Source organism: Dromaius novaehollandiae, chromosome Z, assembly GCF_036370855.1.
Source record: "Dromaius novaehollandiae isolate bDroNov1 chromosome Z, bDroNov1.hap1, whole genome shotgun sequence".
NCBI lineage: Eukaryota > Metazoa > Chordata > Aves > Casuariiformes > Dromaiidae > Dromaius > Dromaius novaehollandiae.
Window position 1 is genome coordinate 14,133,907 of NC_088132.1, and position 13,635 is coordinate 14,147,541.

The 13,635-nt window shown below is 40.9% G+C and overlaps 1 protein-coding gene across 2 annotated transcripts in view; it reads right to left on the reverse strand.

The window, feature by feature from the left end:
- Positions 1-817: 817 nt before the first annotated feature.
- PLPPR1 (phospholipid phosphatase related 1) overlaps positions 818-13,635 on the reverse strand; it is a 133,038-nt gene continuing 120,220 nt past the window's right edge. For both annotated transcript variants that reach the window (XM_026103011.2, XM_026103012.2), the window contains exons 6-8: positions 6,678-6,854; positions 4,378-4,509; positions 818-2,287 (exon numbers count right to left, since the gene is read on the reverse strand). In XM_026103011.2, coding sequence (XP_025958796.2) covers positions 2,255-2,287; positions 4,378-4,509; positions 6,678-6,854 — 342 coding nt within the window. In that variant the 3' untranslated portion in view covers positions 818-2,254. The remainder of the gene's footprint in view (positions 2,288-4,377; positions 4,510-6,677; positions 6,855-13,635) is intronic.

Sequence of the window (13,635 nt, forward strand, 5' to 3'; positions counted from 1 at the left end):
TCCCTGTGTATCTTGTCAGACAGCCAAGCCGGGTCCGCTTGTTTGTTTTAAAGTGCAGAGAAAGGTGCCTCTCAGCACACTGCATTTTAACTGAAGGGATAAAACAGCCATTCAGGAAACGGAAAATCTACATTCAAATCTTTCTTCAGTTGGGACGGTGTGGAGGAAACAAAACCACATCCTCCACCTTCAGAAATATTGTCCATGCAATCCTGCTGGAGGATAAGCAGAAGGGGGTAGAGTCCCTACCAATTCCGTTCTTGCTATTAACCAAAAACGCAAGATTTGCACGGTGGTAACAGTGCACTCAGGAGGAACACGACCCTGTGGACTACAGCTGCAGAGAGCAGGCTACAGAATATACAGGGTTTATTTTAGAATTCAACCTCCAGCTAGCCCACTGCAGCATGAGTGGTGTAGTTCCTGTTGAGTGATTGTACTGAATGGAGTATTGATTGCCGATAAGCTCTCCTAACATGTCATTATCTCCCTAATGCACAAGGACGGGTTCCAAAGCCAATTTCATTTGGCAGAAATCTTCCCAGAGTTTCCATGGAATTTGGATCAAAGTTGTAGTGAGGAAACCAGGCCTCCTGGTCATAGAAAGCCTGCATGGCCCAAGTCTGATTTTTATGTTCCTAAGAGTGAACCAGACACCAGCACAGTCACAAGAAAATACCAACTCGGAAGAATCCCTGCAAAACAAGACACAGAAGCATCCCAAATATTCTCTGTGTTACACACAAATAACAGAGACCAGGCTACAGGGTTTTTTTTTTTTTTTGATAATTTTTTTCATCTGTTTTGGAAAAAAATATACAAAAAAAGCTAAGAGTAAACAACATGGAAATGTGAGGTAAACATTCCAGTAAAAGTACAGACAGAGGTTCCATTCTTTAAAGGAGACATACAGCAGTAATCACTGTGCTAGAAGAATGAGAGGCAGGAAAATCCTAGAAACAGTGGAAAACCATGAAATGAAGCCCTTACCCCAATTCTAGCGATTGCAAATGGACTCCTGCTTGTGTGCCTCCTTCCCCCAAATTCTCTCATTTTATTCCTTAAACAGTGTTGTTAACCTGTAAAATAGCAGTTTCGATATAAAATCTGCATGACAGGATTTACAAAAAAGCAGACTGCTACTACAGACTGTGCCAAGCTTATTTTTATGACTCGTGAAAGCCCCTCAGGGAAAACAGTGTGCCCATGACAACTGTCAGGGCAGAACTGGCTTCCTGGCTACACCAGTCTGAATGCCAAGCTTTCCCACTCCACTGAAGAAGTGGTGTCACTTTTTCTTTGCACAATATTACTGGTTACCCCACAACTCTATGATGATGAAGTTATGAAACACTTAAAGCCCAGCCTCAGGCTCACAGCAATGGCTGTAAATCCCCATAGTCTATTCCTGAAGCCATTATTAAATTTCACTGGGAGCTTCGGCTGAGCCTTGTGGAGGAACTGAGATATAGAGAGAGATGATATAGTTAGCTCACATGCTATCAGCTACTACTGTAAATTTTTATGTCCAATCTGTCTATATTGCAGACTGAGCATATTGTTTTAGTTATCCTCAATAACAAGCACAATCCTTCTACCTCAGATCAGGCTCTGATTCAGTAAGATGCTTAAGGATATACTTCAAGTCCATCAAGTAGTCTGGAAATGGAACAGGTAACGGAAGTCCATGGTATGAAGGAAAGCTTAAGTAGCTCACTGAATCAACGATGATTGTTTATCACTTGTTAATAATATCGTTCAGGCTGCATTCCTGATCACCATTATTTTAATCTGAATTAAATATATGCAATTACTTCAGATTTATGCTGAGGTTACTAAGATCAGAATCTGACCTGCTGGTAGAAGCATTTCTTATGGTAAGAAAAGGTAAAAGTGAATTATTTTATTTCAAGGTATATAAATTCAAAAATGAAGAAAAAAAGAATCTGTGTACAAATATCACATAACAACATTAACAATTCCATAGATGTAGTTCCTCAGTGCACACTTTTAACAAGAAAAGGTTTTTTTTGTTTTTCTGTTTTGCTTTTAAATTCTGGCATAATAATATTAAAGCTGACAAAAAATCAGGGCAAGCTACATCACTTCCTCATACAAAAAATGTACAAAACATCAGCCTCTAACTAGACATAACATAATACTGGTCATCACAGTTTGACATTTATTAACTGTGTGTCTTGGAGTATTGTACTGGAGGGTAATAAAAAATATGTTCTGCTGCCAGTCTTCCAACTCAGGTTACTTCAGTCATGGAGGCAGAGTGATTCTACAAGGAAGAAAATGCAAACACATGAACATTTTTTACACATGTTGTCATTTACATATCTTAGTGCATGAAGTGGTTGAGAAAATCTTCACAGTAAGTGCAGAGATACAAAATCTATTGCCTGATGAATGAAGGGCTTTAAAAGGAAGAGGCTGCTGCAAATATAACTGTGGCTTATTCTGATCTCAGCGAAGAGCCTGATGTGGGAAACGCTGAAATCAAGCACTACTTCTGAGCTATGAATGCCCGTTAGCATGCTTGAAAAACAAGATCTCTTTTCTCCAGGGTCTTTGAACCAGACTGAATTCTGCCCCCAGAGACATGCCAGCACAGGCTCAAAATTCCTCATACAGTCGCAGGACTCATACCATCTATGAAGAGCCTGGAAGAATATGGTTTGGCTTCATACGGTAATCTTCATGTGCCACGTGCAAGGGGCACAGTAGTTTCTACACAGTTTGATGCTTGGCAAATTACAGAGCTTGAAACCATACAGAGGTGGGATAATAATGCCCAAACAAAGGCAGCCACAAATAAACAGCAATGCAGAAGTCCTCTTTGGGTTGAAACAGCCAGTGTCAACCTGGCTTTCTTGGAAGCCAGCATCCAGGACCTCAGTGGCAGCACTGGGTCTTCCCAGGATCATTTTGTATCTGCAGGATTTGTGTGGGTGCAAGGGAAAGTAAGAGAGCAAATGGAAGCAGAAATCTACACAAGTAAGGATGTTGCATCCCCCATATCTGAGGAAACAGTGATGAGTAGCCACTGCCACTGAATCATTTATAATAGCTTCAGAGTAAAATCATATTTTTCCAGTTTACTCCTAGAAGGTAGGTGTATGGTCAGTTAGAGACTGATATACTGAATCAGAGAAAATTATCATGTTTATTATAGTGGACTCCAGCAGCTCAGGCATTTCTTCCTTCCTGCTCCTCACAGTCTGAAAAGTATAAATAGCTAGCTAGACAAAATTTTTCTCATAATCTATGAATATTTGTACCAACTCAGTCCCTTTGTCATACAAAATGCAACGTGAAGAGATAAAAAGGACTTCGTTTCTGGACTGCAAGTCCACCACTAGAACAGTTCATGCACACAATTCTACAGAACTGGTTGAAAGTCTTCTAGCAAAACTTTTCATAATGACAATTGACTTTTCAATTAAGCAAAATACTTCTAGTTGTTAGAAGTAGCATCTCTTCCATACATGAGTATATACATATGTATGTATGTGTATATATATTTCATTTTTATTTTCAGTCAATTCATCAAAGGGTTTGATAAAATTCCCTGCTGACCTTGCCACATACCACACACTCAACAGCAGTGACAGGCCACTTAAAAGATGAGGTAAAATTTAAAGCAGAAATAAATTACATCAGAGCATTACAGAGAACTGATAAACTAAAGCTTACAGTTCAAACTTTGTTCCTAGAAATTCTTGGCAGTTAGCATTTGCTTGTTTGTTTTGTGAAAACTGGATAAATTTCTGGTATTCCAATACAATCCATTGTAAGTTAGTAGTTTATCAGTAACATCAAGTGAAGTGTTCCCACTAGCCTATTTTTTGCAAGCTTGAATTTTCTTAGCTTCTCTCCTAGCAACTTAGAAAACAGTATATTATTTCATCTTCTTGTAGAAGATACTGAATGTACAATAAGAAACTAGTTTCTATCATAATTTTTTGAACAGCATGGTTTTTCCTCTGGATTACAAATGTTAGTATTAACATTTACGGAAAGAAATTCCCTAATCATCCCAAAGTGTAATTAGACAGAATTACCTACACTTTTCTTCTAGTTTTCTGTTCTTCTAAGCAAAAGTTTGTTACCACAAAAGATATGCAGAGGCACGGTAGGTAAAATCCTACTGCTTTAGCTGTGAATCTGTACAGGTGCAGAAGGTCTAGAGCACTGGAGACCTTAAGGGATAAATATGTTTGAACAGACTCACTCCTGACGCAAACTCACTCTGGATTTAATGTTAGGGATGAAACTGGCCCCCTATGCAGTTATGCATACAACTAGTCTTTACTCTGCTGTAAGGGACAGTCTGTTTGGTGATGGTCTGGGTGAGTGGATTTACAGTACCTGTGCACTCAGCGTCTCCAGTGGACTTTCCACTCTTGGAAAAGCCATTAGCGGCATTCCTCGTGGGTCTTCAGGCTTCGGCTTAGGAAGAATTCCATGTGTGCCTTTAAAGTTATGCACAACACATATCCCCTACGTAATACAGAAAAAAGAAAAAAAAGAGCCACGTCAGCATGTTCACCCACGGGAATTCACTGGAATCCCTATCAGGTGTCTCAGGCACTCATTCCCACTTAGTAACTCCAAACTGCCAGTTTTTGCAAGGAACTTAACCTGAGGTTTTGGTTTAGGGCATCACCTGTCCCAGCTCTGCGCTACAGTGCATTTACTGACATATCTGGGAGTGGTGGACTACCTTGGTAAATGCGTTCATCTAGCCTGTAACATGAGGTGATCAACCATTTTCAGTGTTAGGTCTTCTACACATGGCAGAAGCTGCCATGGTGTCTGCTTGATCCTCACAGAACTGTGGACTACCCCGCTGCTGCATTTTCTCATCTAGATGGTCCTTTGAGACCCTGACTGTCATTTCCAAACTGTGAAAATGGCACATTCAATGGCTGAATCCACCTCACACCTGGACGACCCCAAGCTCAGTCAGCAGCATCTCCAAATACACGTAGCATGACCTCTGAGGTGCTTCTCCCCTTTCCTAGGGCATGACCAGACTTCCTGCACACATATGGTACCATCTGTGTGCATGCATATGGTGACCATAAGGCCAAACTCTGCACATCGCTGCTTGCAGCTCAGGAATAGAGAAGAAAGAAGACATAAGGGAGGCGAAGCATCTACCGCCAGAGCAATTTCTGGAGCCAGCTCCTTGCTAGCTCTTTCTCTGTGCTGCTCTTCAGACCTGAGCAAGAAGCAGGCTGCAGCCTGGCTGAGATTTGCTGGTAGCAGGCAGCTCCCAGCACCAAGCTCCTGGGGCACCTCTTCTGCTCCATGCAATCAGCTTTGTGCTGCTCACAGCGTGGCAGAAGAGCTGCAGGGCCAGAATGGTTTTGTGAGCAGGCTGTCACTGCTGGAAACAGGTGCTGGGACCATATGATTGTCCTGACCAGATGTATGGGGTGATTGCCCGTTATATTATACAGGCTAGATTTAAACTGCCTATTCCAGTGGGAATCAGGCAAACAGTAACGGGCTTACATTAAAGCCAAGGAGAGCCACATCAGAAGATGGGCACATCTTTTTATTGAAAGGAAGCCCTGGAATAGATGATCTGTGGAGGGCTTTTCTTTTCTTTTTTTTTTTCAGTACAGAATAGAAAAAAAAATCAGTGACAGGACAATCTAGATGCAAGAAATCTTTGAAAATTGATCCCTCCTGAGTGTAGGGGATCTGGGTAGACTGAGTGACCTGAGGTTCCTCTCAGCCCTGTTTCCATTACTTGCTAAGGATGTCCTTTGGGAATCACACTATTTTGAATCTTTGAAAAGGTAAGGAAGCTGTGTACATGGATAAAGAAAGTGTTCATTGCTATGTAGTGTATGGTTTTGCAGTATACTTTGACTAAATGGAGCCAGGCAGATTTCTCAGTAACAGTGAACTGGCCAGAAATCACCTTGACTGCTGTGTGGGTAAACTCGCAGCCAGAGATCCCTCACCAAAGCAAAACACAAAATCCACACAGCTAAGACAGAAGCAAGTAACATTCCAACTCCTGAGACAGACGCTGTTCTTAGAGTCTGCGGGAAAGCCTTGGATGGCATGTTTTAATACATCTGGTTGTCCTATGGGAAGGGGAATGATTTTGGCTCAGCTCCAGATGTTGCAAAGGGAGGAGGTTTTGCCTTCCAGGGAGTCTGGCCTGACTTTCCTTTCTGTTGAATTTCCTTTGTGTCCGTGCAATCAAAATAGAGAACCAGGACTATTGCTTAGACTTTCAGACAACATCCTATCTTCTATATTTTTGATGAATACCAGGCAGCTAGTGGGGTCTTGCAATGCAGGGATGGAATAAGTCTCAGGTACGCACCCTTTTGCATTAGTTCAAATCTACTTCATCTTTAGAGCATTTTTCCAGGACAGGCCAAGTAAGAGCACTGTACAGGAATTAAAATAATCTTGAAATACATGTAGATATATGAATGTGACCATATTAGGCTTATTAATTAAAATCAGCCTGATTTCATAGTAGGATTTTCTCTGGTGATACATCCAATTAGATAGGGCTAGAATTAGTTCTTAGGAAATGGATTAATCAGCTGTGACAGGCAAGAAAAGAACAGTAAAAGAATTTTTGTTTGACCTGAGGTATTTTTTTAAAAAGAGTGGGGAAGGAGTGATGAGCTTACCAGAAACAAAGCTACTGCACTCCCCAAGATGAAGCCTGCGATCACATCCGAACAGTGGTTTCGATACTCGGAAACTCGATTTAGCCCGCTGAGGAATGCAGCACACAGGGTACCCAGACACAACACAGGTTTGGCTAGCCTGCTACTCTTTGTTTTTATTGTGCTTGTGATGTACATCTGAAACACAGGACATGCCACAAATGAAAAGAGGCTCTGCCAGAAATCAATCTTTTTTCCATCCAGACATATGCTAAGTCAGCAAGGATGCAACAAAATCCATGGTTCATAGAAAAGCATTGAGAAAGGAAAGAAGAGGTTTAAGTTAAGCCAGAGAATATTTTAAAGAGAATAAAGTAGATACTGGAAAGTGATGTTTCAGAATGTCCAAAATCCAATCAACTGCATTTAAATAGTGGAGTTTCTGATTTAGTACTTACAGGCTCAGTTCCCTTGATTTCCTAAATTGTACAAATACTTGCTCATATGCGAGGAAACATGTACATGAATGTACATGACTAAACATGGTGCAAAGTGAGTCAAGAATTGAAGTTTATATTCCAGCAAAAACTGGAATGCACACATTATAGAGTACCTAGCATCCATATGAACTAGCTGTTCCAGGTCCTAAACAGAGTAAAGTTTAAGAAACAGATTCTTTACATTAAGAGAAATGACTACAGATATTTTCTCTGCAAGCTGAAAGGAAAGACAGATTATGAGAAAGATTTATTTTAAACAAATTTGATTCTGAAAACAGAATTACAAAGCAAAAAGTTTCATTGTGCTCTGAAGACTAATTTAATATACTCCATATAATTTTGCCAGTTTATTTTTTTATTTTAAATGCATTTGACAAAAAGAGTAAAACATGTGGGGCACAATTAGGAGCCAGTCACTAACTCCAGAGTGACAAAATGAGAATAATATAAAGCAAACAAAGACTAATGGCAAAGAAATACAATAAAATCCTTTTCAGCAAGGAAGTATGGACACCTGCATGAATTCCAAAGCTTTGGTAAGCAAAACAAATGTATCAAACCATATAGCAACGTGCACAGAGATGACATATTGCCTTCCATACATGAAAGAGAATCAGAAGGACACATTTGGAAAATTCACTGAATATTTACTAATTAGCTGGTAAATGAACCTGACCCACATAATGTAGATCTGAACTTATTCTGCTGCAGAGTGGAAGGATTTCAAGCCATGGAAGCAACTCTTTCATTTTTTTAACATCAAAAGATGCTGCTTTATTCATAAAGAAAAAAATATGCTGCTGTTGTTATAAAAAAGGAAAATCACCAAAACTGGGAATATTTCCATTCTTTGCCCTTTTTTTCAGTGGTCAGAAGTCAAAAGATGGTCCTTGTAGTCTTCTGGACAAAAGGCTCCCTATAGACACTCCTCATTTCAATTCCATCTGTAATTACACCACTGTTAGGAACCCTGAAAGTGCCGTCTGCAGGTCACAGATCTCATTCACCCCCTGGCAGGACCTCATTTTCAGGAAAGGGCAGTGTGTTGTCATGGGAGGTGCTGAATTCAGAGAGATGCTGCAGGGTGATGGAGACCTGCAAGCCGCTTTCCTTCCTTGCCAGTGTAAGAGCTAAGGATACGGTGCTGGTTCATGCTGCCAGTCTTGGCCAAGATATAATAGCTTGGCTGGGGTGAGGCTGCCTCTAGATCTTCCTAAGCCAAAGATGCTGCTGAGGGAGGTCTCCTAAGGCTTGGCTTGGCACTTGCATTTGTGACCACCACCATCTGATGGTTTGCTGATGCTGATGCCGATACCCTTTAATGAGGGCAGAAAGGCATACTCGGCACCCCATAAGCTAATTGCAAACCAGAGCAGATAAGCAGTTATTTTAGTATTTTATAAAGCCTGTCCTGCTCTTCATGAGCCACATATACAAAGGTCACTGTGGGCTGGATGAAAGAAATGGTTTTTGGATCAAGGCAAAAAGGATGTCCTTTCTCAAGGTCACTGTTCATTGCCCTTCATGTATTCCTTTCTTCTGCTGTACTGCTCAGAGCAATTTGTTTTACTCTAGCCTTTCTCATTGTCCTTATTCCTTTTCTCTTCTCCCTGGCTGGGCCAGCAAACCTCCCTACAGCTGGCTTTCCCTTCACTGGCTGGGGTTAAAAATGTCAGTCTTAAAAACTACTCCAATATATAATAACTCCAGAAGAAGAAGGGAAGTGATGCAGCAGTAGCCTCCTGTAAGGGAAAGGGACCAGCAAGAGAATGACCAGGGAAGGCAGGCTTGACGGCCTCTTGACCTCCACCTAGGCAAAATTACACTTTCACCTGCCAGGCAACTGCAGCGTTAAGCTTATGACAGCTGAATTTGGCCCACGTGACTGAGAATACAAGCCTAATGAGCAAACGCCTTCATCAGAATCACAGCATTTCTGTTCTGATCAGTGAATGAAGATTTTCAGGATTACAGAACAACTTTAGTTGGAAAGTTTTGTTTTGGGGGAGAAGCACCCAAGCAGTTTCCACCTAACTAGTTCATTTTAAGATGGGAGCTATGCAACAGAGACTATGGGATGTGATCACCTGTGACAACAGGGAACCAAGCACTGTAACCCAGGAGCATCATCTGGAGAAAATATAAATTGTCTATTAATAACAAGGTCCTTGCCTGGGGAAACGAACTTTCCTAACCTCAAAAGTGCTGCTGAGCATATCACTTTAAGGCAAATTCAGTTTATGGATTGGAATATTATGGGTTGCACTAGCACTGTGAATAGGACTAAGCTATTCCAGAGGTTCCTGCTTGCCTTGTGCTGCCAAATTAATATCTGACTGCAGCACATGCCTTGAAATGACAGCGAGTGACTGAGCACTAGGCGGCAATCTTTCCTCACTCTTTGCTGGTAGGTTGAGCTGCACCTGACTATAGCGAAAAGTCGCCACAAGGTTTTTCTATGGGAACAATAGGAAATAATATTATAGAAGTGAAGTGCCACTTTATGAATAATTACTGCCCATCTTTTCACCGTATGTATTTCCTCTAGGAGAAGCCAATTCAAACGAGCAATAGGGAGCCAGATTGTTTTCCTATTCCCCACCAAAGCGCTACTGCAGTTTACAACATCCAAGGGAAAATCATCAGCTCTCTAAAGTAACAACACAGCCCTGCTGAGACAGCTGCAAATCCTAGCTACAGAGAACAACCCATTAATGCATGTTTTCTTAAAGGAATGAGATGGAACTGCATGCTCGGGCTGCCCACATGAGAGAGCTCTCCTTATTATAAGCGAGATCTGCCTAATTTGTTTAAAGTTTCACATGTACTGGCAGAAAAATGTAAACGTGTAGTAAAGAGGACATTTTTAGCAATGAGAGTAATTAACGATGAGAACAGATTGCCAGGGGAAGTGATAGATTCTCCATCACTAGGAGGTTTTAAAACAAGACAGAGTGTTTTCCCAGAAGACGTGCCCTAGTTCATCCATAAATTACAAGCTCCGCTCAAAAATGTCTGGGTCAGACTTGCTGATCACTGTGTTTTGATCTTTATTGTCTTAGTCCCTAAAGTCAAGGTGTTTTTTGAAAATTCTCACGACTTTGCCCCTTCATTTAAAAGCCTTGTTTAAGAGCACAAAATCTCAGTGAAAAGCATTTATATTTGACTTCCTACACCCTGCAGATGTTTTTGAAAATTTCCCACAATATCATTTATCCCGTGGTAAATTCATTTGCAAAATTGTAAGTGTCAAAAACAGTTATTTGATGTGTGGAAGAGGGGGAAGAAATGAATATAAAAATATATGATGAAAATAGAATAAATCAAACATGAAAATAAATTAGGTGTGATTTAATTATATAAACAGGCTATTCAGTTTCTTTACTGCACTCTTAATGTGTTGTGTGTGATAGTAGCATTCATGTGGTGTGTAATTTCTCTCACCTTTTTCTGAGGCATAAAAGCATATGTAGTCTGGAAAGCTTCTGGTCTGTAAGTTTTAAATAGGCATATATATTTACATATATTTATAATGTATGTTACATCAATAATAAGGGAGAAGAGTGGAAGAACTCTGTATTATCCTTTGAGCTGAAGGGGGAGAGGTTTGTGATAGTTCATTTTTCTTGGAAAGTTCACAATTTCAGAGCAGCACCAGAAAATTGTGTGCCCTACAAGCTTTACAGACAGTCTTTTCCCTTACTGTAGAGGTTTCCACAGTAACAGAAACAGACCATCGACAATAATCTTTGTTGCAAAACATGATGCAATCTCCTAGATACTCACTGCAGAAGCTTAAGTGTCATGGCCTTGAACTTTATTGATTGTCTAGCAGATGTTAATGCAGAAACAGAGGAAAATGGTGGTGGGGTCACAGTGATCGGGGCTGCAGAAGGGATTTGCTGCAGTGTTCTGTGCCAGTCAGGATTTCCCAAATGTTGAAAGTTTAATGTCCACGTATACTGTATCCCTCTAATCTCATTAATAAGCAACCCAGGTGTAAATAATAGAAGCCAGGTCATGGTCCACTGCGATGTGGCAGAATTTTCTAGCCAGATGGAGGTGACAGAAAGCATTACTTGTGGGTGCTGCTAGGCAAGAGCTTAGCTGAGGAAGCCTAAAAATATTACCAAACTGAAGTGACTATTTGTAGCTTTCAATCACAGAGACTCTGTTGTGACTGTAAAAGAGTTGTTCTTGCTTTCATTCCATATAATTTTGTCTTCTAGGGGAGTTGTTTGTTTTTGCCAGAAATGTTAATAAGTTCAGGAATATTTCTATAGTATCATTTCCCCATGGAAAAAGTAACTAGAAGCCGGTATTTCTGACTATAAAGAAGCCCATACTATGCAAACAGTGACTGACACCTCTTCCTGCCTTGCCTCTGGGGGATTAATAAAACTTTATTAGTTACCATTCTAATTTTGATTTAAGTATGGAAGCCAGGGTTGCTGCTTGGTTTTCCCTTCCCCTCTGTCACGCATACAAGAGTCACAGACTTTGGCATAAAGAAATCACAAAACTGATGCTTTTGGTGCTCCACAGCTTCTTTGGTGAGTGACAAGAAAAAGCCTAGTTGATTGAACATAAAAATTCATTGAACATAAAATCCAGATAAAAAAAAACAAAACCAAAAAAACCACAAAGCCAAACAAATCACAGTGGGACCACTGTCACTAGCAGAGATAATGAACAAATCAGTTCAGAGATATTTGCAGAGGATACTCTAGGCTCAGTGATGGGGGAGGACTCCCAAACCCCAACAGTGAGTTGAATGATGAAAGATAGCATCTATGCTGATTCCCTTTTCCTGCCTCCTCATGTTATGCCCTGTTTATTTTTCTTGCTATGTGGCTAAAATACAGCTTTATGCAAAGCACAGTTACTACTAACCAAATAATACCCTGCATTTTATGCTCAACAACTCACCCCATTATATATACTAGAATCAGCAAGATATTTTCCAAAGAACGGTACACAGCAAAATTACTAAGCCAAACTGGACTTGAGCAGAGTAATATTGGTTTTTTTGTATTATGCTCACGCTAATCCCACTGTCAGGCAGAGGAAAGACAAATGATAGCACCTTTTATGCTAGAGAGTGGAATGGAAGTGACCTGATGGTCACCCAAATGGCCCAGACTGCATAAAATCTGTAGGGTTTAACAGTCCTGCCTTAGCCCTTGAACATCAGATGCACACCCCTACCATCTGCACATCTGCCACAAAGGTTGGGAGAAACTCCAGCTGTGTGGGAGAGGGACTCGTCCCTCCCCATGTGCCATTCACTCCCCTCCGGTACAGTGGAGCGAGCATCATGAGTACCCTTGAAAGACTAGGGCTCAGCAATGCTGAACGATGGGCAATTAGTTTCAAGAAAGGAAGGGCAATATTCCCTTTCAGTCCTAGAAATCATCCTGTTCAGAGAAGTCCTGTCTTCCCAGGAATCAAGGGAAACTGGGCAGGAGAAGTCTGTGAAAGGATTTTACTAATGCCATTGCTGCAAGGGTAGAGCAAAACCAAGACCAAGCCTGATCCTGGAGCAGCTGTCTAAGTGTTCAACATGATGCAAACATCTGCTACAACAATGTTCAGTTTATGGGGGCTGCTTTTCACACATGGGTTTTTATTGTTTGGAGGTAATGCCCACAAAATGTTATGGGCTTCCTAAACACTACCCAGCAAACCCTGATTAAAGGACTTAACAGTTTACATCTCTGCCACATGAAATTCAATGCAAGCAGGCAGTAAATAAAACAGCAGTGGGGTGGCATCTCCATTCCATAGTAAAAATACAGAGTTTTATTCATCTGCTACCAAGGTGAGTGTAAAATATCCAGGATATTAAAGACAGGGGTCATTAATAAGTTTAAGGCCCTTCTCAAATCTTGATGACTTACAGCTAGACTTTGCCACTCTTTTGTTTCAGGCTATCATCAGGGGAAAAATCCCTAGTCAGCCTGCAGTCAGATCAGAACTTGGATCTTAACGGCAACACCACCAAGGTCTTCCAGGTGACCTGGGTCAGCATGCTCTTGTGAGCCAGCTTCTCGGGTCACTTTTCAAATAATCACATGAACTTTAGCCAGAGAACACAACAGGGCAGCCAATACATTTCAAGAGACTTTTAAAGAGAGATCATTTCTTTCCTGACAGGATTGCAGTATTGCCTTTCTCAAGACGCCAACTGGGGATCCATTTCTCTCTACATTATGTCATGGAAATTCTGGCAGTGACTTTTATTCGAACCTTCTTTGCGTGAGGTCCTAAACAAGAGAAGCAAAATTCAGGTCCTAAATAAGAGAAGTAAAATTCAGTCCAGTTCAGCCTCCTGTTGAAATGGTACAACTTATATTTCATATGTTCAACAATCCATGGCAAGTGAACAACAAGAGAAATAGTAAGGATCCAGGAGCCACGTGAACATCAACTTCCTTTTAATGTTGTGGAGACAGGGGACGGAAGGGGAAAAGGTTACA